The sequence below is a fragment of the Nicotiana tabacum genome, chromosome 22 (assembly GCF_000715075.1).
Source record: "Nicotiana tabacum cultivar K326 chromosome 22, ASM71507v2, whole genome shotgun sequence".
Lineage (NCBI taxonomy): Eukaryota > Viridiplantae > Streptophyta > Magnoliopsida > Solanales > Solanaceae > Nicotiana > Nicotiana tabacum.
In genome coordinates, this window is record NC_134101.1 from 3,860,165 (window position 1) to 3,881,364 (window position 21,200).

Here is a 21,200-nt window from a genome sequence, read left to right on the forward strand (position 1 = left end):
GCACATTACTTGAAGTGTGCAGTGGCGGAGCCATACGTACTTAAGGGGTGTCAACTAACACGTCTTCGTTGAAAAATTATGCCGTGTAACTAGTTAAGTTTTTGAGTAGATATACTCTATATTGACACTCTTTAGCTTCTTCGTGAGTTTATTTCTTTATATTTTGACTCCCTTAATGAAAATCCTAGTTATGTCACTGCTTTAGTGTCACGACTCAAGCCCGCAACACGTACTGTTCGTTTTCGGCCTGAGCCTGCATGGATTTGTCTTTTTAGGCTACGTCACCTCGAGCCCCATAAACGCGCGTATCATGTGAACTTGTGTCATTTCTTATATAGCTCTTCACTTTTCTCTCTCATTCTGACATGCGATTCGCGTAAGGTGACAGAGCACGTGTTCTTTAACAGCATGCCAGTCTAGAAGTCTCTCGGTCCTGTTTAATCCATCCTCAGTGCATCACATTTAGTGTCAGATTCGAGCCAATAAGTTCGGAACTTTTTAGAAGAGTACCGAATTTTTCTACTTTTTAACACTTTGACAAAAGGGGTGACTCTGCATTCATCTATTGGTTGCCATCTTCTCAAACCAACCAAAGGAATCAAAACAATCTGAAAACAACTTAACGTCAAAATCACTAAAACTTTTCATCACTATAACGATCAATTATGCCTTTTTTTTCTTTACTTTTTCCCTTTTGATAAGAAAAAAAAGAAAAGAAATTCAAGTATCAGACATACTCACCTTTACAGATCAGACTCCAATCTCCACATGTATTGAAAAAGCAATAAACAATGGATCTGTCTTTAGAAATTTCTCTTTTTATTAGTAACTGACAAGAAATATGTGGAGAAGAGGCAATAACTGATTTCTTGTTCAAAAGGGAAATAAAGGTATTCCCTCAATTGTGATGTCCATTACATAGGGCGGGCTGATGAAGATCAGGACCGATAGACTTTTAGACCGGCAAATTTCTGAAGAAGGGGTGCACATGTTATTTTAGACAAATCTCACATCGGAATGAGAGAGAAAAATGAAGAGCTTTATAAGGCATGACATGGTACGCACTTTTTTGGGGCTAGATATGGCGTAACCCAAAAGATAAATTTGTGCGGGCATAGACCCAAAGCGAACAATACGTGTCATCGGCTTGGGTCGTGACATCAATTTCATTGAGCAACTAAAGATTGCACTTGTAAGGAAATGAAAAAGAAAAAGGGGTTTTCCAAGGGGCACTATTCATATCATACTTAAATCTTTTACTTCGATATATGTAAATATAAATATACATATGAATTTAAACGTATTCACATAAGGTCATGTTCATCTTGAACTAGTTAATTTTAAATTCTGAATTCAATCTTGTATGATTCAAACACATACCTTTCTTTTTTATGCATTTAAGAAGAAAAAAGAGACATACATGCCAAATATGAAGCTCTCATTTTCGTGAAGAGAAATTATTTGTATCTTAATTACAATTTACAACATCTAAATTTTGAATCCGCTTATAATGTCATTAATTGCAAGATGACTATATCATCATAAGAAAGTAAAGGCATTTAAGTCTTTAGTATATTTTGAAAAAAAAAAGTCTCGAAAAGCTCTGTGCCTTATGTCACAAGCTGTTTAACCTAGTTTTAACAAGTACTAATAACTTAAGAGAAAGTAACAAAGTACTTAGACTTGTATAAATAGATCTCCTTGGTTCTTCCAACCCACGCCTTCTAAACCCTTGCCTATTTACAAGTTCAGAGAAGATAAGAGAACTCATCTTTAAATTACCTTCTTAGAATTTCTGGTTCCGCTACTGCTTACATGATCGATTGTGCACCGTGAACCACTAGCAGTTGAAGCTGCCAGCATGATCTAAACTTCCCTTTTGTTTCATCTATCAAGGAAAGATCAGATCATGTGGCAGTCTCACCTGTTGATGGTGTCACGAAATTATCCATTCTTGATTCTTTGTGTCCAATTTTTAGCTGAAACAGCTTCTTTACCTTCACAACGTATGAGTAAGGTCGTACACACTACTCTCCCCAGACCACACTTGTGGAATTATACTGGGTATGTTATTGATTCTTTGTGTCCAAGGTGCTCTTCGTGCATCTTCTATCTTCTCCCCATTTTCAACCGCTTTCCCGGCTTGAATCTCATTTACTTCATAAACACGTTCAATCTCATCTCCATTAAGATTACTTGATCTATTTCGTCTACTTTATAAGTGTGTAAAAGTTATTAATTCGACTTTCTAATAGACTAGCGATAGTTTTGCATGAACACGGCCGGGGAAGAGCGTTGATGCGTCCTTGATTCTTTAACTCAAATGCACCCTCTTCCATCTTCTACCTTCTACTTTTCCAATCATTTGTCCAGCTTGAAACTCGTCCAATTCATAAACACGTGTAATTCCATTTTCTCGGGCCATTCAATGGATTTCATTCACTTGAAAATTCCTATAAAAGTTAATAATTCGACTTTCTAATAGACTCGTTAGTTTTGCAGCTCTGGGGAAGTGTTGGTACATCCTTCATTCTTTACCTCAAATGCACCCTTATTCCATGGAGGCCAAGGTTTCTGATAATTTTAACACTCTCATATATACTACAAAAATCAATGGATATGACTAAGACAAATTTCTTGAAAAACTGAATTACTTTTGGATTCACGTGTCAAACATATAAAGTGGAATCTTAGACTTAAAAAACTTACAAGCCTGACTTTATATTTGTTCTGGTTCTTAGTGACAAAAATTCGCCTTTGTAGACTAGACTGGTGCTTTTGAGATACTTTTTTTTTTATCTTTATTCATCAGCTTTAGCTTCATCTTCTGCATTTTGCTTTCTTAGTGGGCGTTTGGATATAAAAATTGTAAAATTTCAAATTAGGGGGAAATAAATTTTCAAAGTAAAAATGGTATTTGAAATTTAGAGTTGTGTTTGAACATGAATATAATTTTGGGTTGTTTTTGAAGTTTTGTGAGTGATTTGAGTGAAAATTTTGAAAAACAACTTTTTTGAGTTTATCAAATTTTCGAAAATTTTCAAAATACATCTTCAAGTGAAAATTGGAAATTTTATGAACAAACGCTGGTTTTGAAAAAAAATAAAAAAAAAATTTAGAAAAAAAAAAAATTCTTATGTCCAAACGGCCTCTTAGTCTTTTTGGATAGACTGTATATCCATATCAAGTAGGAGTATAATTTATTTGTTCCTTACTTTCTATGGATGAGTTCTATTTAAAATATTAGGTCAATGTACTAAGAGAAAAACAAAAAGGCACTTGAATCATTCAAATCGTGACCTAGACATATTGCCTTTTTCAGCAAGACTCCTTCAACAATGTTAACCGACCGTGTAGATAATATTGTTTTATCTCATTAAAATTTAATTTAGATGCTGCAACTGAAAACGTACATGAGGATTTTATATCGAACTTATGATTGAATAGTCGAGTATAAGAAAACACTCTGTTTCACGATAGACAAAGAAAAACACAAACACAACTGTCCGGTTAAAAATCCATACATATTAATGTGTATGTTGTAGTTGTACCAGGGAAAACATATATTCCAATTTCACTTGTAATCAAGATGCTGTTTGTAGCATATAAATACAAGTACCTAAAATGATGATCACAGATGTTTCTCATACAAATTACAAGTACGTTAAGAGGAATTGGAATGCAAGGTGGATGGCAGAGATTTGTAGATTGTTTCTTACATCAACAAAGTGTGTACGCAAACCTTACCCTTACCCTTGGATAGAGAGAATTTTTCCGACAGAAACTCGGCTCCCTCCCTCCAATAACTCCCCACCTTGCTCATGGGTTACTCGAACTCACAACTCCAAGAACGTCCCACCTTGCTCTTGAGGTGACTCGAACTCACAGCCTCTTAATTGGAAGTGGAGGGTACTTAACACTAAAGTAACCCACGCTTGTCGCTGATGGAAGAAACTAAAAAGATTAAATAGTTTAGTGCATCAATCAATGCTGTGCATATATTAAAAATAAAACTTAAGTCTGAAACTAAAGTTTACATATTACTTCTTGGTTATAAAGTAAAATTTCTAAATGCCTTGATTCATTCATATTTCTGATACTCAGAACAGTAAAAATCGTAAACAGATTTACCAGTCCAATACACACAGGCGCTTTGGCAGACAATGCAGAGAAGGCTGATGAAGTACCACAATAAACAGTAACATGCATACATCAACAAGCCACTTACCAACTAAGACCTACAAAATAACAGTATCCAACTAATATGTCCATAACATCAGATAAGTTCTTGTAATCAAACATGAACAAGTACTATATCAACCCAGATACAACAGGAAAAACATTAACAAACATGCAATGTCATTAGTCAAGACACAAAAGCTAAAGCAGGAGAATTTCACTCCTTGGTGGTTTTGTTTATGAGGGATTTGTGAATGTGAGGGATGACACCGCCACCAGCAATGGTCCCTTTGATAAGGGTGTCAAGTTCCTCGTCTCCGCGAATAGCCAGTTGCAAGTGTCTGGGGGTGATTCTCTTCACTTTAAGATCCTTGCTTGCGTTACCAGCTAATTCAAGAACCTCTGCAGTCAGGTATTCCAGAATTGCAGCAGAGTAAACAGCTGCTGTAGCTCCAACTCTTCCATGGGCTGAGGTTCTGGTCTTAAGCTGACGATGAATTCTTCCCACTGGAAACTAAAATTCCCCAAACATGTCAAAACAATCGAAATCAGTATCATAGGAGGGTGCTGAAGAATCATATCAAGTTTCTTCTATTGTGCCAAAAATATCTGAATGATCAAAGCTATAAGGGCAGCCCAATGCACAAAGCTTCCCCTATGAAGGGTCTTAATGTTCAGAACTATATAGATCAAAATTGATACCACGCCTCCTTTACATATTCAACATACCCAAGGCTTCAAGATCACAAAAGAGTAAGATAGCATCCCATTAATTTTTCATGTGTGCACTTTCGGTGTCACATCATTCTACCCCACAGTATTTGGAATGATAGAACTTTTATGATAAGTCACGTTCTTGCAATTATAGAATTTTGATGCAAAGTTTATGATTTTAGTATGCTGATCTTTGGATACTCAATTTAGACCAGTTAACTCATCACCTCAGTATGCTTATTGGAAGAAACTAAAGGATTAGATTTGTAAAGATAAAACAAAGACTGCTAAACAGCAAACATAGAATCCAACATATAAATAGACTTGCATCCCACATTATTTAAAAGTTAACTTCCACCAAAAGAAAGATAGGAAAAAACTTGCACTCCAAAAGCATCAAATTTCTTGATACCATAGCTGGTTCTGAACAGAGAGCTTCCTAACTTTTGCGAACCAGGGAAAAAAAAACATGTACAAAATGGAACAGAACAAGCAGTTGGTATGAAACTGAAAAGCAATTCTTCAATCTCCTTGGAACCACGTAATTGTTGTATATTCAGAATTTGGGTGGATAAAAAGAGATAAAACACTTACAGTAGTTGTTTCAAATCCTATAGAAATCAAGCAACATCTGCTCTAAAGTAAGGTAAAATTATGTATTACCTGCAGGCCTGCATGAGATGTTACAAGAAACTGGCCTTTTCTTGTCAACATATCAGATTTCTTCTATTTTGCCAAAAGGATTTTAATGTTCTGAACTATTTAGAACCAAATTATCAAAAAATGATGCTACACCCCTTCTACAAATTCAACATACCCAAATTTTCAATATGTCAAAAAGGTAAGATAGCATCCCAGTTAGTTTTTCATGTGTGCACTTTCAGAATGTCACATGTCGGTAACAGACACATCCTATGCCACAGTATTTAGAATGATAGATCATTTTTATGGTAAGTGACTAAGTGCCTTGTTGCAATTATATAATGTTGATACCAAGATTTTGACAAGCTAATCTTCAGATATTTCATCAAAGCAATTTAGAGAGGTATGCTCAACACTTCATATGCTTATAGAAAGAAAGAAAAAGATTATATTTGAAGAGATCAAAAACTGCTAAAAGACACCACTTAGAATCCAACATCATTTTAGGCACTGTATCCCACATGCTTTAAAAGTTAAAGTCCATCATAACAAAGATAAGAAAACAATGGCAGTCCAAAAGCATGAAATTTCTTGATACTATAGTGTTTTCTAAACAGAGAACTACCTAACTTGAGGACAGTGGCAGATGGAGTTTATTTGCTACAGGTTCAACCAAACCCAATACTTTTGACATGGAGCATAAATATACAAGTGATAAACTATTAAAATCTCAACTAAATATCAACATTTGAACCTAAGGTTAAACACGTCAAGTTTAAATCTTGGATCCACCACTATTTTAGGAGACTATATATAAATGTTGCATACACAATGGAATAGAACAAGCAGCCAAACTATGAATTTGAAAGCAATTCTAAAAAGTAAAAACCTCCATAGAACCATGCAAGACTTCAGAATTTTTATTTTATTTTTTTTTAACTTTACAGCTGTTCATTAACCTCAATATACAAATACTTCCAACAGCAATTTCAAATCCTATAAAAATCAGACAAGATCTGCTCTTAACTAAGTAAAACTATGTATTTACCTGGAGGCCAGCACGAGAAGAACGAGAGATAGGCTGCTTTTTCTTGTCTTTGTCTTTGTTAGCAGCCGCTGCAGCTGTTGTCTTCCCCGCTACTAGCCCTTTCCCTCCTTTTCCTGCCATTTTTCCTTAGCTTCAAAACTCCACTGCTCAGAAAACAAAACAAAAAAGAGGAAAAGTTAGTGTTTTGCTTTGGCTTTCAAATCTTACAAGGGAACAAAAAGCAACTATTATATAATTGGCTTCTTTGCTGTTTCTAAAAATTCTGGTTAAACTCTATAGTTTTGAACAATTACACACACATACACACTAAATCCGCATATGTTGGCATAAACCAGAAGTGAATAAAGTAATATTCTACAGAGAACGACTTAAAATTGTAGATCTGCCTTTAGCAGAGGAGAGTACCTTTTTTCCACTGTAGATCTGAAATGCAGCTTAACTGTTTGATTTACTGCCCCAGTTCTTGTTTATCTGTCTTGAAAAGGATCCAAAGTAACTTTGGCGGTTTGTTTTGGAGGGAATTCGGAAATTTTGACTTTCTTTTAATTTCGAATTTTCGTTGAATTACCAGTTTACCCTCAATTGATTGGGCCACTAAACTCTTGTAAACCCGATCTACCTGACAACCAAGGCCCAAATCGAAGTTGCGGTTCACTTGAGTTAGGAAAAATTAACCTTAATAACCACCCACATAATTTTTTAAATTAAAATAATCGACGGATATATAATATATATATATATATATATATATATATATATATATAAAATCTATGTATGTCGGCTAGAAAAAAGTAAAAAGTAAAGCCGACCGCTATTCGTATAAGATCCATTGATAGGCAGAAATCAAAAATGTGGATAATGATCTACACAGCAACATACGTAGAATTTTCGAAAAGTCTGGTGTATTGTTATAAAGTCGACTTTTAGGTGGTTTAATTCTGGGTTGTAAATATTTTAAAGTTTTTTTTCCAAATTAATTATACTTCATATATTTTTCGATATAATTGATATAGTTGTTTTGAAAAAATATATTATCTATACATATACAAGGAAAATATGGTGGACTAAAAGTTTCAGCCACCTACCTAAGTAATGTAGGATGAGTTGTAATCATTTAAAGTTAAAGCAAGTAGGTACGTTGCAAATTAATAATTATAAAACTATTTAATACTCAAACGGCAGCCCAAACAAAGCTCATAACCGTTAATTGAAAAATACACTATGATCAAAATCAAGTTGACTTATAGCCAGTTTGGTCGAGTTTTTAAAATCAACCTATTTTAACAAGTGTTTTTTGTGATAAGCAGTTGGTGTTTGGCTAATTAATTTAAAAAGTAATTTTGAGCAGTAATTAGTATTTGGCCAAATTTTTAAAAACCGCTTCTAAGTGTATTTTTTTCAAAAGTGTTTTAGGAGAAAAAGGTAATTTTTTCAAATTCTCCTCAAAATCATTTTTTTCTCTTCCTAAAAGTTTGGTCAAACACCTTATTTTTTGGGGAAAAAATACTTTTGGCCCAAAAAAACTGGCAAAACAGGCTATTAGGTGGTTCAAAATAGTCATAGGATGCTTCAATGTTGTCCAAGTTGAGATCAAGAGCTTCCCTCTCTTCATTCCATGCATTTTTCACGTCATTTCCATCAACATCCTTTGTGGTAAGCCAAATCACACTGATACATTTGAAACCCGAGCCCAAAGCCATTTTCCAAATTTTATCACCTTTCTTGATTCTCTCCTCTTGGCCTCTGAATAAGCCAATTCATATCAAATTGAGCTACTTGAAGTATTCCCTAATCGTTTCAATGTAATTTTTCAAGTTTCCATTTCCACATCTCTAAATCCAAAGTTTTTTCTGTTGATTCAGTACTGCTAACCCTCCCACTTGTGGGGAAGAAATATAATGATCAATAGAAAATTTGAAATTTGGTACATACATATATATATATATATATATATATATATATATATATATATATATATATATAACATTTTGCTACCTGTAACAATCGTCTCATAACAAGATTTTTCAAGAAAATAAAATTTTCCGATAAGGGAAGGACTAAGGGACCTAGTGAAGTAAGGGTGGTTTCTATGGCATTGGTGGCTGCAACTAAGAGTAAGAGATATTTGATTATTGAAACTTCAATTAGGCCATCATCATCTTCTTCTAGGAAAATGGATTTATAAAAACTTGCTCCATGAATATGGACATCGTGGAGGAACTCGTACTTGCTTGAATTAATATCTGTTGACCTGGACGATTGGAGGGTATAATTGCAACTCCATCTTAGCTAAATATCTTAGCCAAACGTGCAATTTGATATCAATTTCGATTCATCGTTGCCAAAGTAGCACCACTTGGACAGCACTGTACCATTCTATGACTATTTTGAACCACCAAAGTCTACTTGACTTTATAAATAAAATGCATTTTTCAATTTCACTTTAAAAGCTTTACACTTTGATTTTATTCTAGTTCCATTAAATGTCTTTATGCTATCTAACTCTGTGTCACTATTTTGAAGTGTATTAAGGAATAGGATATATATAAGAGACGATATATTCGACGATATCAGTTAACCTTGTACGGTTGTACCTCATTATTATTACTACTAAGTAATAGTAATATTTTCAGTGTGAACTTCCAAATCTGCTCTGGAAATGATAATTGAACAGTTATTACTTCTGTTTTATTTTATGTCACAATCCCTTTTTAGTTTTCAAATAAATAATGATTCTTTTCATATTTAAAAATAATATTAAATTCCTCTTTTTATGTTTTTATAATATATTTTATAGTTGCACAAATATCATGCTTCAAATCAGATTGCAGAAGTTTTACTTACTATTTTAAAAGCGTCAAATAAATTTACATAAAGTGCAATGGGTGGAATATAGTTCAAAGTAAAATTAAGGGTTGACCTTTTAAGCTCTAAGATAAAATAAAGCTAATGGAAAAAATAGAAGATAAATAAAGCTGCAGATTAACGAACTTAGAAGCAAAGTCATCCCAAATCCTTACTAAGATTTCTTCTCTCTCACTCTCTTACTTTCCTAATTTGGGCGGCAAGAATCTCCTACTTTGAGCTCACCTGCTGTTTTCTGAAACCTCAAAATACAGGCATTTTCTTAAACAAAAAACAGGCCACGATCCTTAACCTGCACCCTCGGACATGGCTTCTCCTTTTTTCTTAAGATCACACGCTTCCCTTTATCAAAACATTTCAAAACAAAAGTTGTTCTTTTTTTCTTCATTTTGTCCTTAAATGCTCAACTTGTACCTTTAAGGCATTTGCAAGATAACAAGTAATACCCAAGATCAAGAATGAAGCTTTTTTATCAAATCAGTTTTTTCTCCTTCATTTTCTGTTTTCTTGCATCTGGGTCCTTTTCTATTGATAATTTTCATCAAGCGTAAGCCTTTTTACTGAATTTTTTACATACACTTTTGTGCATGCATCTTAAAGTTTACTTCTTTGACTTTGAATTTTTGCTTTGTTTATAATCTTGGAATGGCATTAGTAATGTAGTTCAACAACAACAACAACAACCCAGTATAATACCAGGGTCTGGCGAGGGTAGTGTTACGCAGACATTACCCCTACCTGGGTAGAGAAGCTGTTTCCAATAGACATCGGCTCCCTCCCTCCAATAACTCCCCACCTTGCTCTTGGGATGACTCGAACTCACAACCTCTTGGTTGGAAGAGAGGTTGGAAGTGGAGGGTACTTACCACTAGAGCAATAGTTCGTTCCATGATATTTGAATGGTACACTTCACAGTTGCCTTATAGTCTTGTTACCAGCATTTCAGATAGAGTTTAAGTTTTGTGTATCCGCGGCGTAAAATATAGCTACACAATCAGGTCAATTACTAGGTAATTACAAGTAAATTTCCGATAAACATAGTAATATAATTGACCTGCTATCACACGTTAAATTCACTACTTTATATTGTCAGTGTATATAACTTAAATTATTGCTTTTTTGAGGTATCATACAGGGGCGGAGCTAGCCCATTGAGTATGGGTTCGGCCGAACCCAGTCACTTTGGTCCAATCCATGTATTTGTCTTAAAAAATCTATTAAATATGTATAAATTATTAATTTAGAACTCATTAACTTGAAAGGATTAGAACCCCGAACCCATAAACTTCAAATCATGGCTCCGCCTCTGGTATCATATTAGAATGATAAAGAGTTATATAATTGAAATTTATCCCAAAAAAGAAGCTATTTTACTATTGAAAAGCTATGTAGTGTGGACCAATAATGTTAATTGAGCAGGAATGGCTTCAACTTTTGATTAGATTATGGCATTTTGTGGCTTAGTTGAACTGTTGATGTTGTTTCATTAAACTTTACTTTGTATGGTTTCAGTGTTTTCTTATTTTGTACATATTGGGACTGTTACTTGTGCTATCTTTGTTTTGAATTGCTTCATGTCTTTTTGATGTTTCTAGATATTGCTATGGTTATATTTGACAGGTTTCCTATTGTAGAGCCTGATACCGGTCACACGAAACTTCGCCTTTCAAGAGAAGGACTAGAGGCAATAGAGAAGATAACAACACCCATTGCAGCTGTTGCTGTAAGTTTTGCATTAATCTCTTGGTTTTTGAACCAAAATAAAACTATTATGTGACCAAAAGAGCCTTGAAATTGGAGTCACCTTGATATTATTTGGTGAATTGAGTTATTGAATAAGTTTTGCACTGGCTCAATATGTTTACGCTGAAGCATTTGTTAAACATCTGTTCTTGTTATCTAAATTTCCTGTTGCACCTATCTTTTTTGTATTATAACATTGTTGCTGCAAATTTGACCAGGTAATTGGTCCATATCGTTCGGGAAAATCATTCCTCCTTAATCAGCTTCTTTCCTTTTCCTGTAATGAAGGTGGATCCTCAAGACTTGCTATTTAAGTTCACAATTGTGTTTTTACTTGTTAGGTTGCTGCTAATTTGGAAGCTTAAGGTTACCGTGCATTTTCATATGCAACTGATTTTTCGAGCTCTATGTTAATAGGTTTTGGTGTTGGGCATATGCGCGATACTAAGACAAAAGGTGTGTATGCAAGATTTTGCTGGGTGCTGTCTGTACTAGGGAGATGTAGACATTATTTAACATGACGTTTCCCTCTTCTTCCAGGGATATGGGTTTGGGGTAATCCAATAGAGTTGGACATCAATGGAGTAAAAACTTCTGTTTTCTACCTTGACACTGAAGGTTTTGAAAGTATTGGAAAGTCAAACGTATATGATGATCGGTAATATTGAAGTCCTGTGAGATAACATTTGTACAATAATGTGTGACTAAGCATGTTTCTTTGTTCTTTGTTATGCAGGATTTTTGCCCTTGCAACTGTTCTGAGTTCCGTGCTTATATATAATCTACCTGAGACGGTTTGTTACTCTGTCTATGACTTTCACTCTCTTCATTTGCGAGTGTGTATGCTAAACATGTCACTACTATATTTAAGTTCCTTGAATCAGGCTTTCTCTTATGGTAGAGTAATTCTTGTGAGGTATTGACAAGAGCAATAATTAAGAAGGACTAATAGATCATGAATAGAAATGTGAGTATTTCTCTGCTGAGAACGGTTGATGAATAGAATTAGTTTAATCTAGAGTCTCCTTCAAGCTCTGTTGCATTTAGCAATATATAAAGTGGTTGAGTCAGATATGTATTGCTTTATTATAAAGAGTATCTTAGCTGATTCAAAATCATACCTGCTACTATTGTGCAAATGCTTTATTCTGTCATTTGTATAATCCACGTGAGAGGCCAGCACGTGCAAAGTTAACAGAACAAGATTGTACTAAAGGCAGTTCTTGCTCCACATATTCATGCATGTCTAATATATAGATTGAATATTGGTATCTTAATATGCTCCAGGTTGTGACTCTATGGGCGGCAGCTTATATACTAGCCTCTTGGCGTACAAGAAAGATCGACTTCCTTAATGGTGTTTTATGCATTTGTTTTATGTTTTAGATCCGTGAAGCTGACATATCCCGACTTTCATTTGCACATGAACTTGCTGAAGAGTTCTATGGAAGGTCCAATTTCTAACCAATTGTTTCAAAAGTTTTAGTCTCATGTATGACTTCTTTGGTTTCTAAGTTATTCACGGCCTCTTTTATTTTTTGACTCTGTTGCTTCATCGATGTTCATCACTCTCCAGAGTGAAGGTAAGCATCTATCTTTGATTAATCTTTCACCTCAACAAAAGGGTCAAGGAAAGAAAGGAAGAAACAGATTCTTAACAAGATAAGTGGCATGCTTATGTGGTGGATGTTGTGTAGGGGCAAGACATTGCTTTCGAACCTGCAAAACTCCTATGGCTTATCCAGCATGATTTTCTACGTAAGTCGAGAAAAAAATGCCATATATGTCCATAACTGCATTTTAATAAATGTGAATGCCGTGTGTTTAAGGAATACAGCTTTAAACATATGTCTAGGGTAATATAATTGTATTCAGTTGCATGGTACATCTGTTGCAGTATGGTCATTTTTCTTCTGAGTCGCACTGAAGGTGCCTTTTGTCGGTCTTGTATTCCTTCTCATGTAATCTGTCTAAGCTTTTACTACATAACAGAAGGAAAGTCTGTGCAAGAAATGGTCAACGAAGCTCTGCGACGAGTCCCCAATAGTGATGGTAGGTTTACTTATGTTTATTTGAATGTAAGTAAATAACATTAGTCTAATGAAGGCAGCCTCTAATGAAAGGTTAACTGTGGTTTTATCTTTATGTTTCTGCAGGTGATAGAAATATTGATAAGGTACTTTTATCTACTGCATTCTGCAAATTATAAAGATGCTTGCATAACTAGATATATTTTATTTGTTGTGGTTCATTATACTGTATCAGGTGAATCAGATTCGAGATTCATTAGCTGTAATGGGCGACAATAGCACAGCCTTCAGCTTACCACAAGTATGAACTTACCTTTGCTATGCATCAATCTTTTCTTCTTGATTTTGTAATTCATAACTTACTGCGATGACAATAGTTGACTTGGATTCATTTAGACATCTTCTTTGCCGCTTTGACTGCTAAAAAAAATGTCCTCTATTCTGACCTCAAAAAGCTTCATTTATAATTCTGGGCATGCACACTTTATGCTTGGTCTCTTTGTTCATTAATTTTTTTTCTTTGTATGCTCTTAATATTAGTCCTGTATGCTAATTCTTGATGTTATTTGTTACCTAGTGGTAGACGCCAGGCACTTCTATGATCAATCATCATTCTTCTTATGGTATGCAGTTGTCTCTCCAACGATTTTGTGGCTGTATAAATAGATTAGATAATCTTCTGGGCAGTGGCCATGCTGTCAGCCCCGCCAATATTAGATATTTCGAGTGTGCTGACTCTGTATTTTTCTTCTCATTATTCTCCTATATCTTGATGTGACTGGATATTCAAGCATGTACCTGTCCTATGACCATGGCATCACATTCATTGTTTCTTTTCCTCAATCTTCTTTTCTTGTTTTCAGAGGTAGGTGTGGGTGGAGGAAGGTTTGGGATAGTATGGAAGGGGGAAACAAATCAAATTCTTTGTACTATAATTTGTTTAAATATCCCTAAGCAGGTGTATCCCCCCCCCCCCCCTTTGTGGAACAGTAAAGATGCTTGCTGAGGATATTGTAGCAAACTTGATATCTTGTCAGCTAAGCATTTTTCTAATTAGAACTCAGAATGATGCATCAACACTCTTAGCTCTTCTGCAGCCTCATCTTCAGCGTACCAAGCTTTGTGACATGAATGACGCTGAGCTGGATCCTGATTATGTCAAGAAGAGAGAGCATTTGAAAGAAGTTGTAGCATCTATTATTCGTCCAAAGATTGTCCAGGGCAAATCTCTCAATGGAAAGGAGTTCGTATCATTCCTTGAGCAGGTTTTTGTGTCTTATCTGTTAACTTTCCTGGTTTTAGTTTAACTGCTTTTGGAGAGCGGTAGAGATTGTTTTAAACTTTTATCTTTAATGGTAAATTGGTTTCAGATACTTGATGCCTTGAATAAAGGAGAGATTTCATCTACGGGATCCCTTGTGGAGGTTTTTAACAAGGGTATTTTAGAGCGGTGTCTAAAACTGTACACTGACCAGATGGCTAACACAGTTTTACCAATACGAGCAGAGTCTTTGCAAAAAACTCATGAAGAGCACAGAGATGCTGCAATGAAAGTTTTTGATGAACAACATTTTGGTCGTCAGCATGCAAAGAGATCAGTTGATCAATTGGACGAGGAGATTGAAAAGGTTAAGATTTAGAGTAGCAAGGCATGGTTTTATGCATCTCTAAAAATTTTGCAATTTTTTGCCTAATTTCATGTTTTTGCAGGAGTATAAGAATATCAAGTTGGCAAATGAATATCAATCCTCAAAGGTGTGTGAGGCTTTTTATACTAGATGTGAAGACAAAATGGACGAACTTCAGACCCTCAGACTTCCTTCAATGGCAAAATTCAACACTGGCTTCCTCCAATGCAACCAAAGTTTTGTAAAAGAATGTGTCGGACCTTCTAAAAGCAAATACGAACAGCGAATGATGAAGGTTTTCCCACACTTAGTTTTTAGCTCTTTCTAACTTCATCATTGGAAATTTTTATTACTATCTTTAATTGTTGTGTTTAATGTAACCTACTCTCAGCAGTATAATTGTCTGTATCTTATAATTATGCAGATGTTGAGGAAGTCAAAATCTTTATTCATTAAGGAATACAATCAGAGACTATTTAATTGGCTGGTGGTTTTCTCACTTGTTATGGTGGTGTTAGGGCGGTTCGTTATAAAGTTTTTTTTGGTCGAGATTGGCGCATGGATACTTTTCATCTTCTTAGAAACATATAAAAGGATGTTTTTGTCCGCCGAGTCACTTTACCACAATCCAGTGTGGCATTCTTTTCTAGCAACATGGGAAACACTTGTGTATAATCCTATCCTTGATCTGGACAGGTAACATGAAATTTTACCTTTTATTGCTTAAATTTTAGTCCCTTTGTTTCAATTTAGATGAGATAGTTTGACTTGATACGAAATTTAAGAGAAAAGATGGATACTTTTGAAACTTGTGGTCTTAAACGCTTAAGGGGTAAAAGCTTTGTGGGATCATGACATTTGTGCGGTTATAAAAGCTTCTTATTAAGGGTAAAATGGATAAAATGAAAAGTTTAAAGTTGAATTATTTCCAATTATAGAAATGTATCATTTTTTTTGAAATGGACTAATATGGAAAGTGTGTCGTATGGAGGGAGTATCATTTTTAAGTATCTTTAAGCATAGTACAAGAGTATTGTAGGAGCCATTAAGCAGAGTTGCTTTCTGTGATGGTCAGTCATGATGTGTTAGATACGGCCATCCTTGTGTATCATGGTCATATGACAGCTAGGCACATTTTGTATAGTAGTTACTTCCTTTTGAAGCTCAAACTGTAAAAAAAATTTAGTTTTGTAGTCTTGAAGTAAAAGTAATTTCTATGTTCCATTTTATATGACATTTCTGTTTTAGTATGTTTCACAAAGAATGATCTTTTTATATTTGGAAACTCTTTAACTTTAAATTTCTCATTCTATATCCTTAAAGACATACTCTTGTAGTCATAGAAATGTCATGGCATGTTTGAGACGACAAATACTGAGAATCCTTTTGTATGTGCCAAAAGTTTCTTTGTTTTTCTTGACCTCCATGTTTAGTCAAACATTGCAATATAAAATGAAACGGAGGGAGTAGTGTTTTAGCAGCGGATTTAATGACGATTGAGGATATTCTAATATTTTTGTTTCTAAATGTTTCATTTGTTTGGTGCTGCAGATGGGCAATTCCCATATATGTGATAGCTGCGATATTTGTGGTTTATTGGCGATGTTATGGGAGAAGGAACATTGGCTCTATGTTGTTGTTACCTGTCTACAGCAATCATAAAGATAGTCGAAGATCAGAGTAGTTGATCAGTAGCTTCTTAGGTATATACAAATCTTACAAGCTTTTTATTTTCAATTCTCTTTATACCCTTCAATCCAAAATTGGTGCAGAGGATATGTTGTAACATTTGGAAATGTTGTATTGTTATCATTCATTCATTCTCTTTAACCCTTACAATACTGAATACACAGCAGTTTAATTTACTTCCTCTAACATGTAACCATCGTTTACTACCTGTCATTATACAATGAGAATGTTGAGTTAAAAAACTTACTATATATATAAATATAACATTCGTTTTGAATCATATTACAAAGAAAAGTAAGACACATAAATTGAAGCGGACGAAGTATCCTTTTACCGGTGGGCGGGGAGATTTTGAGGGCAGAAATAAATTCCATTTTCAATAGAGTTCTGTTTTTTTTAGTTGTTTTCTTTTGCTTGAGTAATTTTGTGGTAATTGCTCTTATCATACATTTTAAAATGTTTATGGGAAAATTGCGTTTGCTCTAAATTGAGTATAAACTCTTTAAGAAAACGGCTTACAACACTTGTTTTAGCCAAAAGCTTAAGATTAGTCTATCACTCAAAGCTGTTTATACTGAATATATAAATCTAATGTTTTCTTGATCGCTCTTTATCATGTTAAGAGTATTCACTACTAGAAATTCGGTAAAAACCGATCAAAAAACCGACCAAAAAACCCGACCAAAGTTGGTCAGTAATGACTGTGACCATTTACGTGTGGACGGTAGTTTAGAGGTCGGAAAAGAATACCGACCAAAGTTGGTCGAAAATTACCGACCAACTTTGGTCGGTCAATTAAATTCAAAAAAAAAATATTGCAAAAAAAAAAACGACCAAAGTTGGTCGGTTTTTTAATTATGTAATCAAAAGATTCACCATCTGGGAATCGAACCGGGGTCTGTACTGTGGCAGGATACTATTCTACCACTAGACCATTGGTGCATTTTGTTTTAAGACTGTCTTTTATTTGATTTATACTCTTTAATTGTATTTTCGCACGAAAATAACCGATCAAAGTTGGTCGGTTTTATAAAAAGTAAAATTACCGACCAAAGTTGGTCGGTTTTTTTAAATGACCGGCTGAATTAACCGACCAATTTTGGTCGGTTTTTTTAATATTAATTTTTATTTATTTTAATTGAAAACCGACCAAAATTGGTTGGTTTCTTGAAAAATAAATTTTGCGGGACTCAAAAATAGTTTCCCGCATTTTTGCGCCAAAGAAAACCGACCAAAGTTGGTCAGTTTCGTAAAAAAAATAAAAAATAAAATATTTTGAAAAATCGACCAAAAAACAGACCGAAGTTGAACTTTGGTCGGTTTTTTGACCGAATTTCTAGTAGTGATTTTTGAATGACTTTTCCCAACACACTACAATACTAAGTGAACTTTTAAATGTTTTACTGCTTTTCTAGGATTAAGTTTAGGAATTAACATTCAACATAACATTTGATATTGCGCTAATTTTTTTTTTAATCTCTGACCCCATATTGTATATGTATATGTATATGTATATACTCTTTGAAAATACATTCAAAAAACAAATACAAAAAACTCTTTGTACAAGAAAAGCTGAAGCTATACTTTCTCTATACAAGACTAAAAACATGGAGATATAAATAATCCCCAGACCTTCTCTCTTTCTTGTTCACGTTGATTTGATTGCAGATCTGAATATATTTCCCAGTTTCTTGAAGAACCCAATTAGCGGATTCTACACGTAGTGGCGGATCCAACAATGAGTTTGCAGATTCGGCAGATCTAATCCAGTACTTTGAAGCCGAACCTTATACGGTGTGTCGTGAAAACACAAGTAGATAGAGTTAGATAAATATTTCAGAACTTTTCGAACGCAAGACCAACCCATCATCTAAATTCTGGATCCGTCACAGTCTACAAAGATGCTAAACCTTTAGCTTCAGATCCTTTCATAATTCTAAGCCTTTTGCAAGAGTTGATAAACATATCCCAAGGTACATCACCAGCAAGCATCCAATCACCATCTTTGTCTTCATAAGTTGGTACATAATCAGATCCATTGTAACCTTCTCTTTCTGAGTATACTCCTGAAATTCATAGATAAAAAAAAAATACATAAGACTTAATTTGATCCATCAGTTAAATTTATATATAGTAGGACTATATGAGAGGCAGATCTATGGAAGGTTAATTCGGTAGATTCAATTGATACATTATTTTCAGCTAGATGTGGGGGGAAAAATTACTATACTCCTCTTATCCCAGTTTATATTACATATATGCAGGTAGAATATCGAGAATCAAACAGTTTTTTTTTAACCGTAATTTTTTATATGCCTTTTAAATATCTTAAAATATTAATTATTGTAACTTTTATATTTTTATATAGTTTTCAAATATATAAAGAAATTTAACTTTTAAAATTCGAGTTATATCACATAAATTGAGACAAAGTGATAATATATAGGACTCTAAATTTTGAAATATTAACTTACCAATGGAACACTTGAACATGTTTTCTAAAGCCTTGAGTAACTCTGTGTAGCTTTTGTAAAGATTAAGGTCAATTTTTCTAAGGTAAGCTGCTCCATCCATGCTAACTTTCACGTAGCTTGCTTGTAAAACATTCTTTCGGTAAGATCGAACTGGTGGCCAACCAACAACTTGTGCTCTGAAAATTATCAAAACAAAAATTGTTTATTAAACATCATCAAATTATTTTAAAAATTAGAAAGCTGTCATATTTTCTTTTTTGGAAGCTGTCAAACGGAGGGAGTACTTACTTTGATGTGGATTCATTATTTTTTCCATTATCCATCTCTGATGAAAGTCTTTTGTTGCTAACTTTAGCAGCAATTAGACTAGTAGAAGATGCTGGTTTTTCCACTTCATTATCTGACCCAGGTAGACCTAATCTTAGCTCAGTTGCCTTTAAATTTAGATCATCTTTCTCGTACGTTGCAGCTGCCATTTCTATTCTTGGATTAACTGATAACTTCTTTGATTGTTCGTTTCCGATGAAATATTGAAGTAGTTTCGATTAAGTTGTATAATAAAACAGATGAAGAATTTGGTTGCAAGTTGTGAATATGATGAATGAGAAGGGAACGTGGGACTTAATTTTTATAGGATGATAAAGAAGAGACAATCCGTAGACGACTTATTCTCTTTGTGCATGAATTTCCTAACACGCCAATTATTACTTCTTCACGCCCTTACTACCCACGCGCTCGCTACAAATCAATTAAATTTTAAAAAAAATGTCATTGTATAATCGCTCTTGGAATAACAGTCGAATAAGATATATTTTTTGTATATATAAATATTTTTTATACTATATACAAAAATTATATAAATTTTATATATTTTTTCAGCTACCAAATACAAATAATTTTTGAAGCATGCTGATAATACCTCATTAAATTGCTCTATCGACTTTTTTAGTCTTTCACCCGATTTTAGGTATTCACTTTAGAGTCCCGAATATTTTGAATTTGTATCTTATAAGGGTCATTAAAAGGAGAAAGCACTTTATATCATAATTCTTTTTAATTACTTCAACTCGAAACCTTTAGTTAAGATGAATTGGACCATAATCCTTGTAGATTCTCTCAGTTTTATTTTATGTCACTATCTTTTTAGCACTTTTTCTTGTCTATTTATTTAATACTCTTTACTTATCGATTTAATTTAAAATATGCCTTTTATAAATTTAAAAATATTAACTTTAAATTTATCATTTTATCTTAATGATATACTTTAATAGCCATAAAAATAACATAAAACATTCAAAATTATAAATTTTAAAATTCTCGTATTCTTTCTAAAATTCCTTACCCAATCAAAAGCCACCATGCAAATTAAAGCGGAGAGAGTATATTTCATAAAAATGGTCTCTTTTATAAATTTTGGACTATATAATTTAAACAGCTATGCAATAAAAACACATATTCCCTCTATTTCAATTTATGTGAACTTATTTCCTTTTAGTCAGTGTAAAAAAGAATGACTCATTTTCATATTTATAAATAATTTGATACAATAATTTATAACCACGCAAAATATATGTAACTCATTTTATACCAAATATTCAAAATTCTTTTTTATTTTTTTTAAGATTCGTGCATAGTCAAATAGGATGAAAGGAATGGAATATATAACATATTTAGAATAACAAGCTTAATTTGTTTTTAAAAGATTAAAATAACGGGGAGGAATGAAAAGTGAGGTGGCACGTGTATTTTACGCGAGTTTGGCTTAGAATGGTCCCAGAACACGGGTTCTTAGTGACTGTGTCGGTCACATGAAGGACAGGAATGAGTCGACTGAAGTTAGATGAGGGAACATAGAACAGACACCGACAACTTGAGGTATTTAAGGTGGTGGTCCAGACAATGGACGGTCCAGATTTGGTGTACTGGGATTGATCGAGTGAATTCAGGAGCGTTGGATCATGCGGAAATCTTTAAAGGATGGTGGGTCAAAAGTCAAAACTCCCCGCATGTGAGGGTGGGTCCCAAGCGTTTTGGTTTGATGAGGTTTTAGGTATGGGCACATAAGCTATAATAATGTACCCAAAAAAATATGAGCTGCAATTTTTTTATTTTTTTAAATATCTATTTGATATTCTTATTCGAGCTCTGATTAATTAGTAATTACTCAGTAAAATTGTGCTTTTTTGTG

At 33.9% G+C, this 21,200-nt stretch overlaps 3 protein-coding genes across 4 annotated transcripts; 1 reads left to right on the forward strand and 2 right to left on the reverse strand.

The window, feature by feature from the left end:
- Positions 1–4,246: 4,246 nt before the first annotated feature.
- LOC107830747 (putative histone H2A variant 1) lies at positions 4,247–7,086 on the reverse strand. 2 transcript variants are annotated; one of them, XM_016658380.2, is made up of 3 exons: positions 6,989–7,086; positions 6,584–6,726; positions 4,247–4,693 (listed from the first exon to the last, which is right to left on the reverse strand). In XM_016658380.2, exons 2-3 carry the CDS (start codon positions 6,701–6,703, stop codon positions 4,397–4,399), a joined length of 417 nt encoding a protein of 138 aa, XP_016513866.1. In that variant the 5' UTR covers positions 6,704–6,726; positions 6,989–7,086; the 3' UTR covers positions 4,247–4,396. The 2 variants fall into 2 exon arrangements, with proteins under 2 accessions (XP_016513866.1, XP_016513867.1); XM_016658381.2 differs by lacking the exon at positions 6,989–7,086 and adding an exon at positions 6,887–6,907.
- A 2,489-nt stretch (positions 7,087–9,575) lies between these two features.
- Positions 9,576–16,685, forward strand: LOC107830748 (uncharacterized). Its single transcript, XM_016658382.2, has 17 exons — positions 9,576–9,995; positions 11,069–11,171; positions 11,410–11,479; positions 11,609–11,647; positions 11,732–11,849; positions 11,928–11,985; positions 12,578–12,642; positions 12,768–12,774; positions 12,889–12,949; positions 13,184–13,243; positions 13,348–13,367; positions 13,457–13,522; positions 14,319–14,486; positions 14,592–14,849; positions 14,932–15,144; positions 15,274–15,545; positions 16,401–16,685. The coding sequence occupies exons 1-17, from the start codon at positions 9,907–9,909 to the stop codon at positions 16,531–16,533; spliced, it is 1,800 nt and encodes a 599-aa protein (XP_016513868.1). The 5' UTR covers positions 9,576–9,906; the 3' UTR covers positions 16,534–16,685.
- A 1,343-nt stretch (positions 16,686–18,028) lies between these two features.
- Positions 18,029–19,619, reverse strand: LOC107830749 (auxin-induced protein 22D). Its single transcript, XM_016658386.2, has 3 exons — positions 19,301–19,619; positions 19,013–19,188; positions 18,029–18,604 (listed from the first exon to the last, which is right to left on the reverse strand). The coding sequence occupies exons 1-3, from the start codon at positions 19,486–19,488 to the stop codon at positions 18,432–18,434; spliced, it is 537 nt and encodes a 178-aa protein (XP_016513872.1). The 5' UTR covers positions 19,489–19,619; the 3' UTR covers positions 18,029–18,431.
- Positions 19,620–21,200: the final 1,581 nt, after the last annotated feature.

Excerpts from the sequence above, each read along its gene's own strand:
- LOC107830747 (XM_016658380.2), bottom strand. The coding sequence starts at position 6,703 with ATGGCAGGAAAAGGAGGGAAAGGGCTAGTAGCGGGGAAGACAACAGCT. Across the intron at positions 4,694-6,583 it reads CTTCTCGTGCTGGCCTCCAG|TTTCCAGTGGGAAGAATTCA; the intron begins GTAAATACATAG and ends GGGGAATTTTAG.
- LOC107830748 (XM_016658382.2), top strand. The coding sequence starts at position 9,907 with ATGAAGCTTTTTTATCAAATCAGTTTTTTCTCCTTCATTTTCTGTTTT. Across the intron at positions 12,950-13,183 it reads TATCCAGCATGATTTTCTAC|AAGGAAAGTCTGTGCAAGAA; the intron begins GTAAGTCGAGAA and ends ACTACATAACAG. Across the intron at positions 13,523-14,318 it reads CAGCCTTCAGCTTACCACAA|CCTCATCTTCAGCGTACCAA; the intron begins GTATGAACTTAC and ends GCTCTTCTGCAG.
- LOC107830749 (XM_016658386.2), bottom strand. The coding sequence starts at position 19,488 with ATGGCAGCTGCAACGTACGAGAAAGATGATCTAAATTTAAAGGCAACT. Across the intron at positions 19,189-19,300 it reads AATAATGAATCCACATCAAA|AGCACAAGTTGTTGGTTGGC; the intron begins GTAAGTACTCCC and ends GATAATTTTCAG. Across the intron at positions 18,605-19,012 it reads CATGTTCAAGTGTTCCATTG|GAGTATACTCAGAAAGAGAA; the intron begins GTAAGTTAATAT and ends TATGAATTTCAG.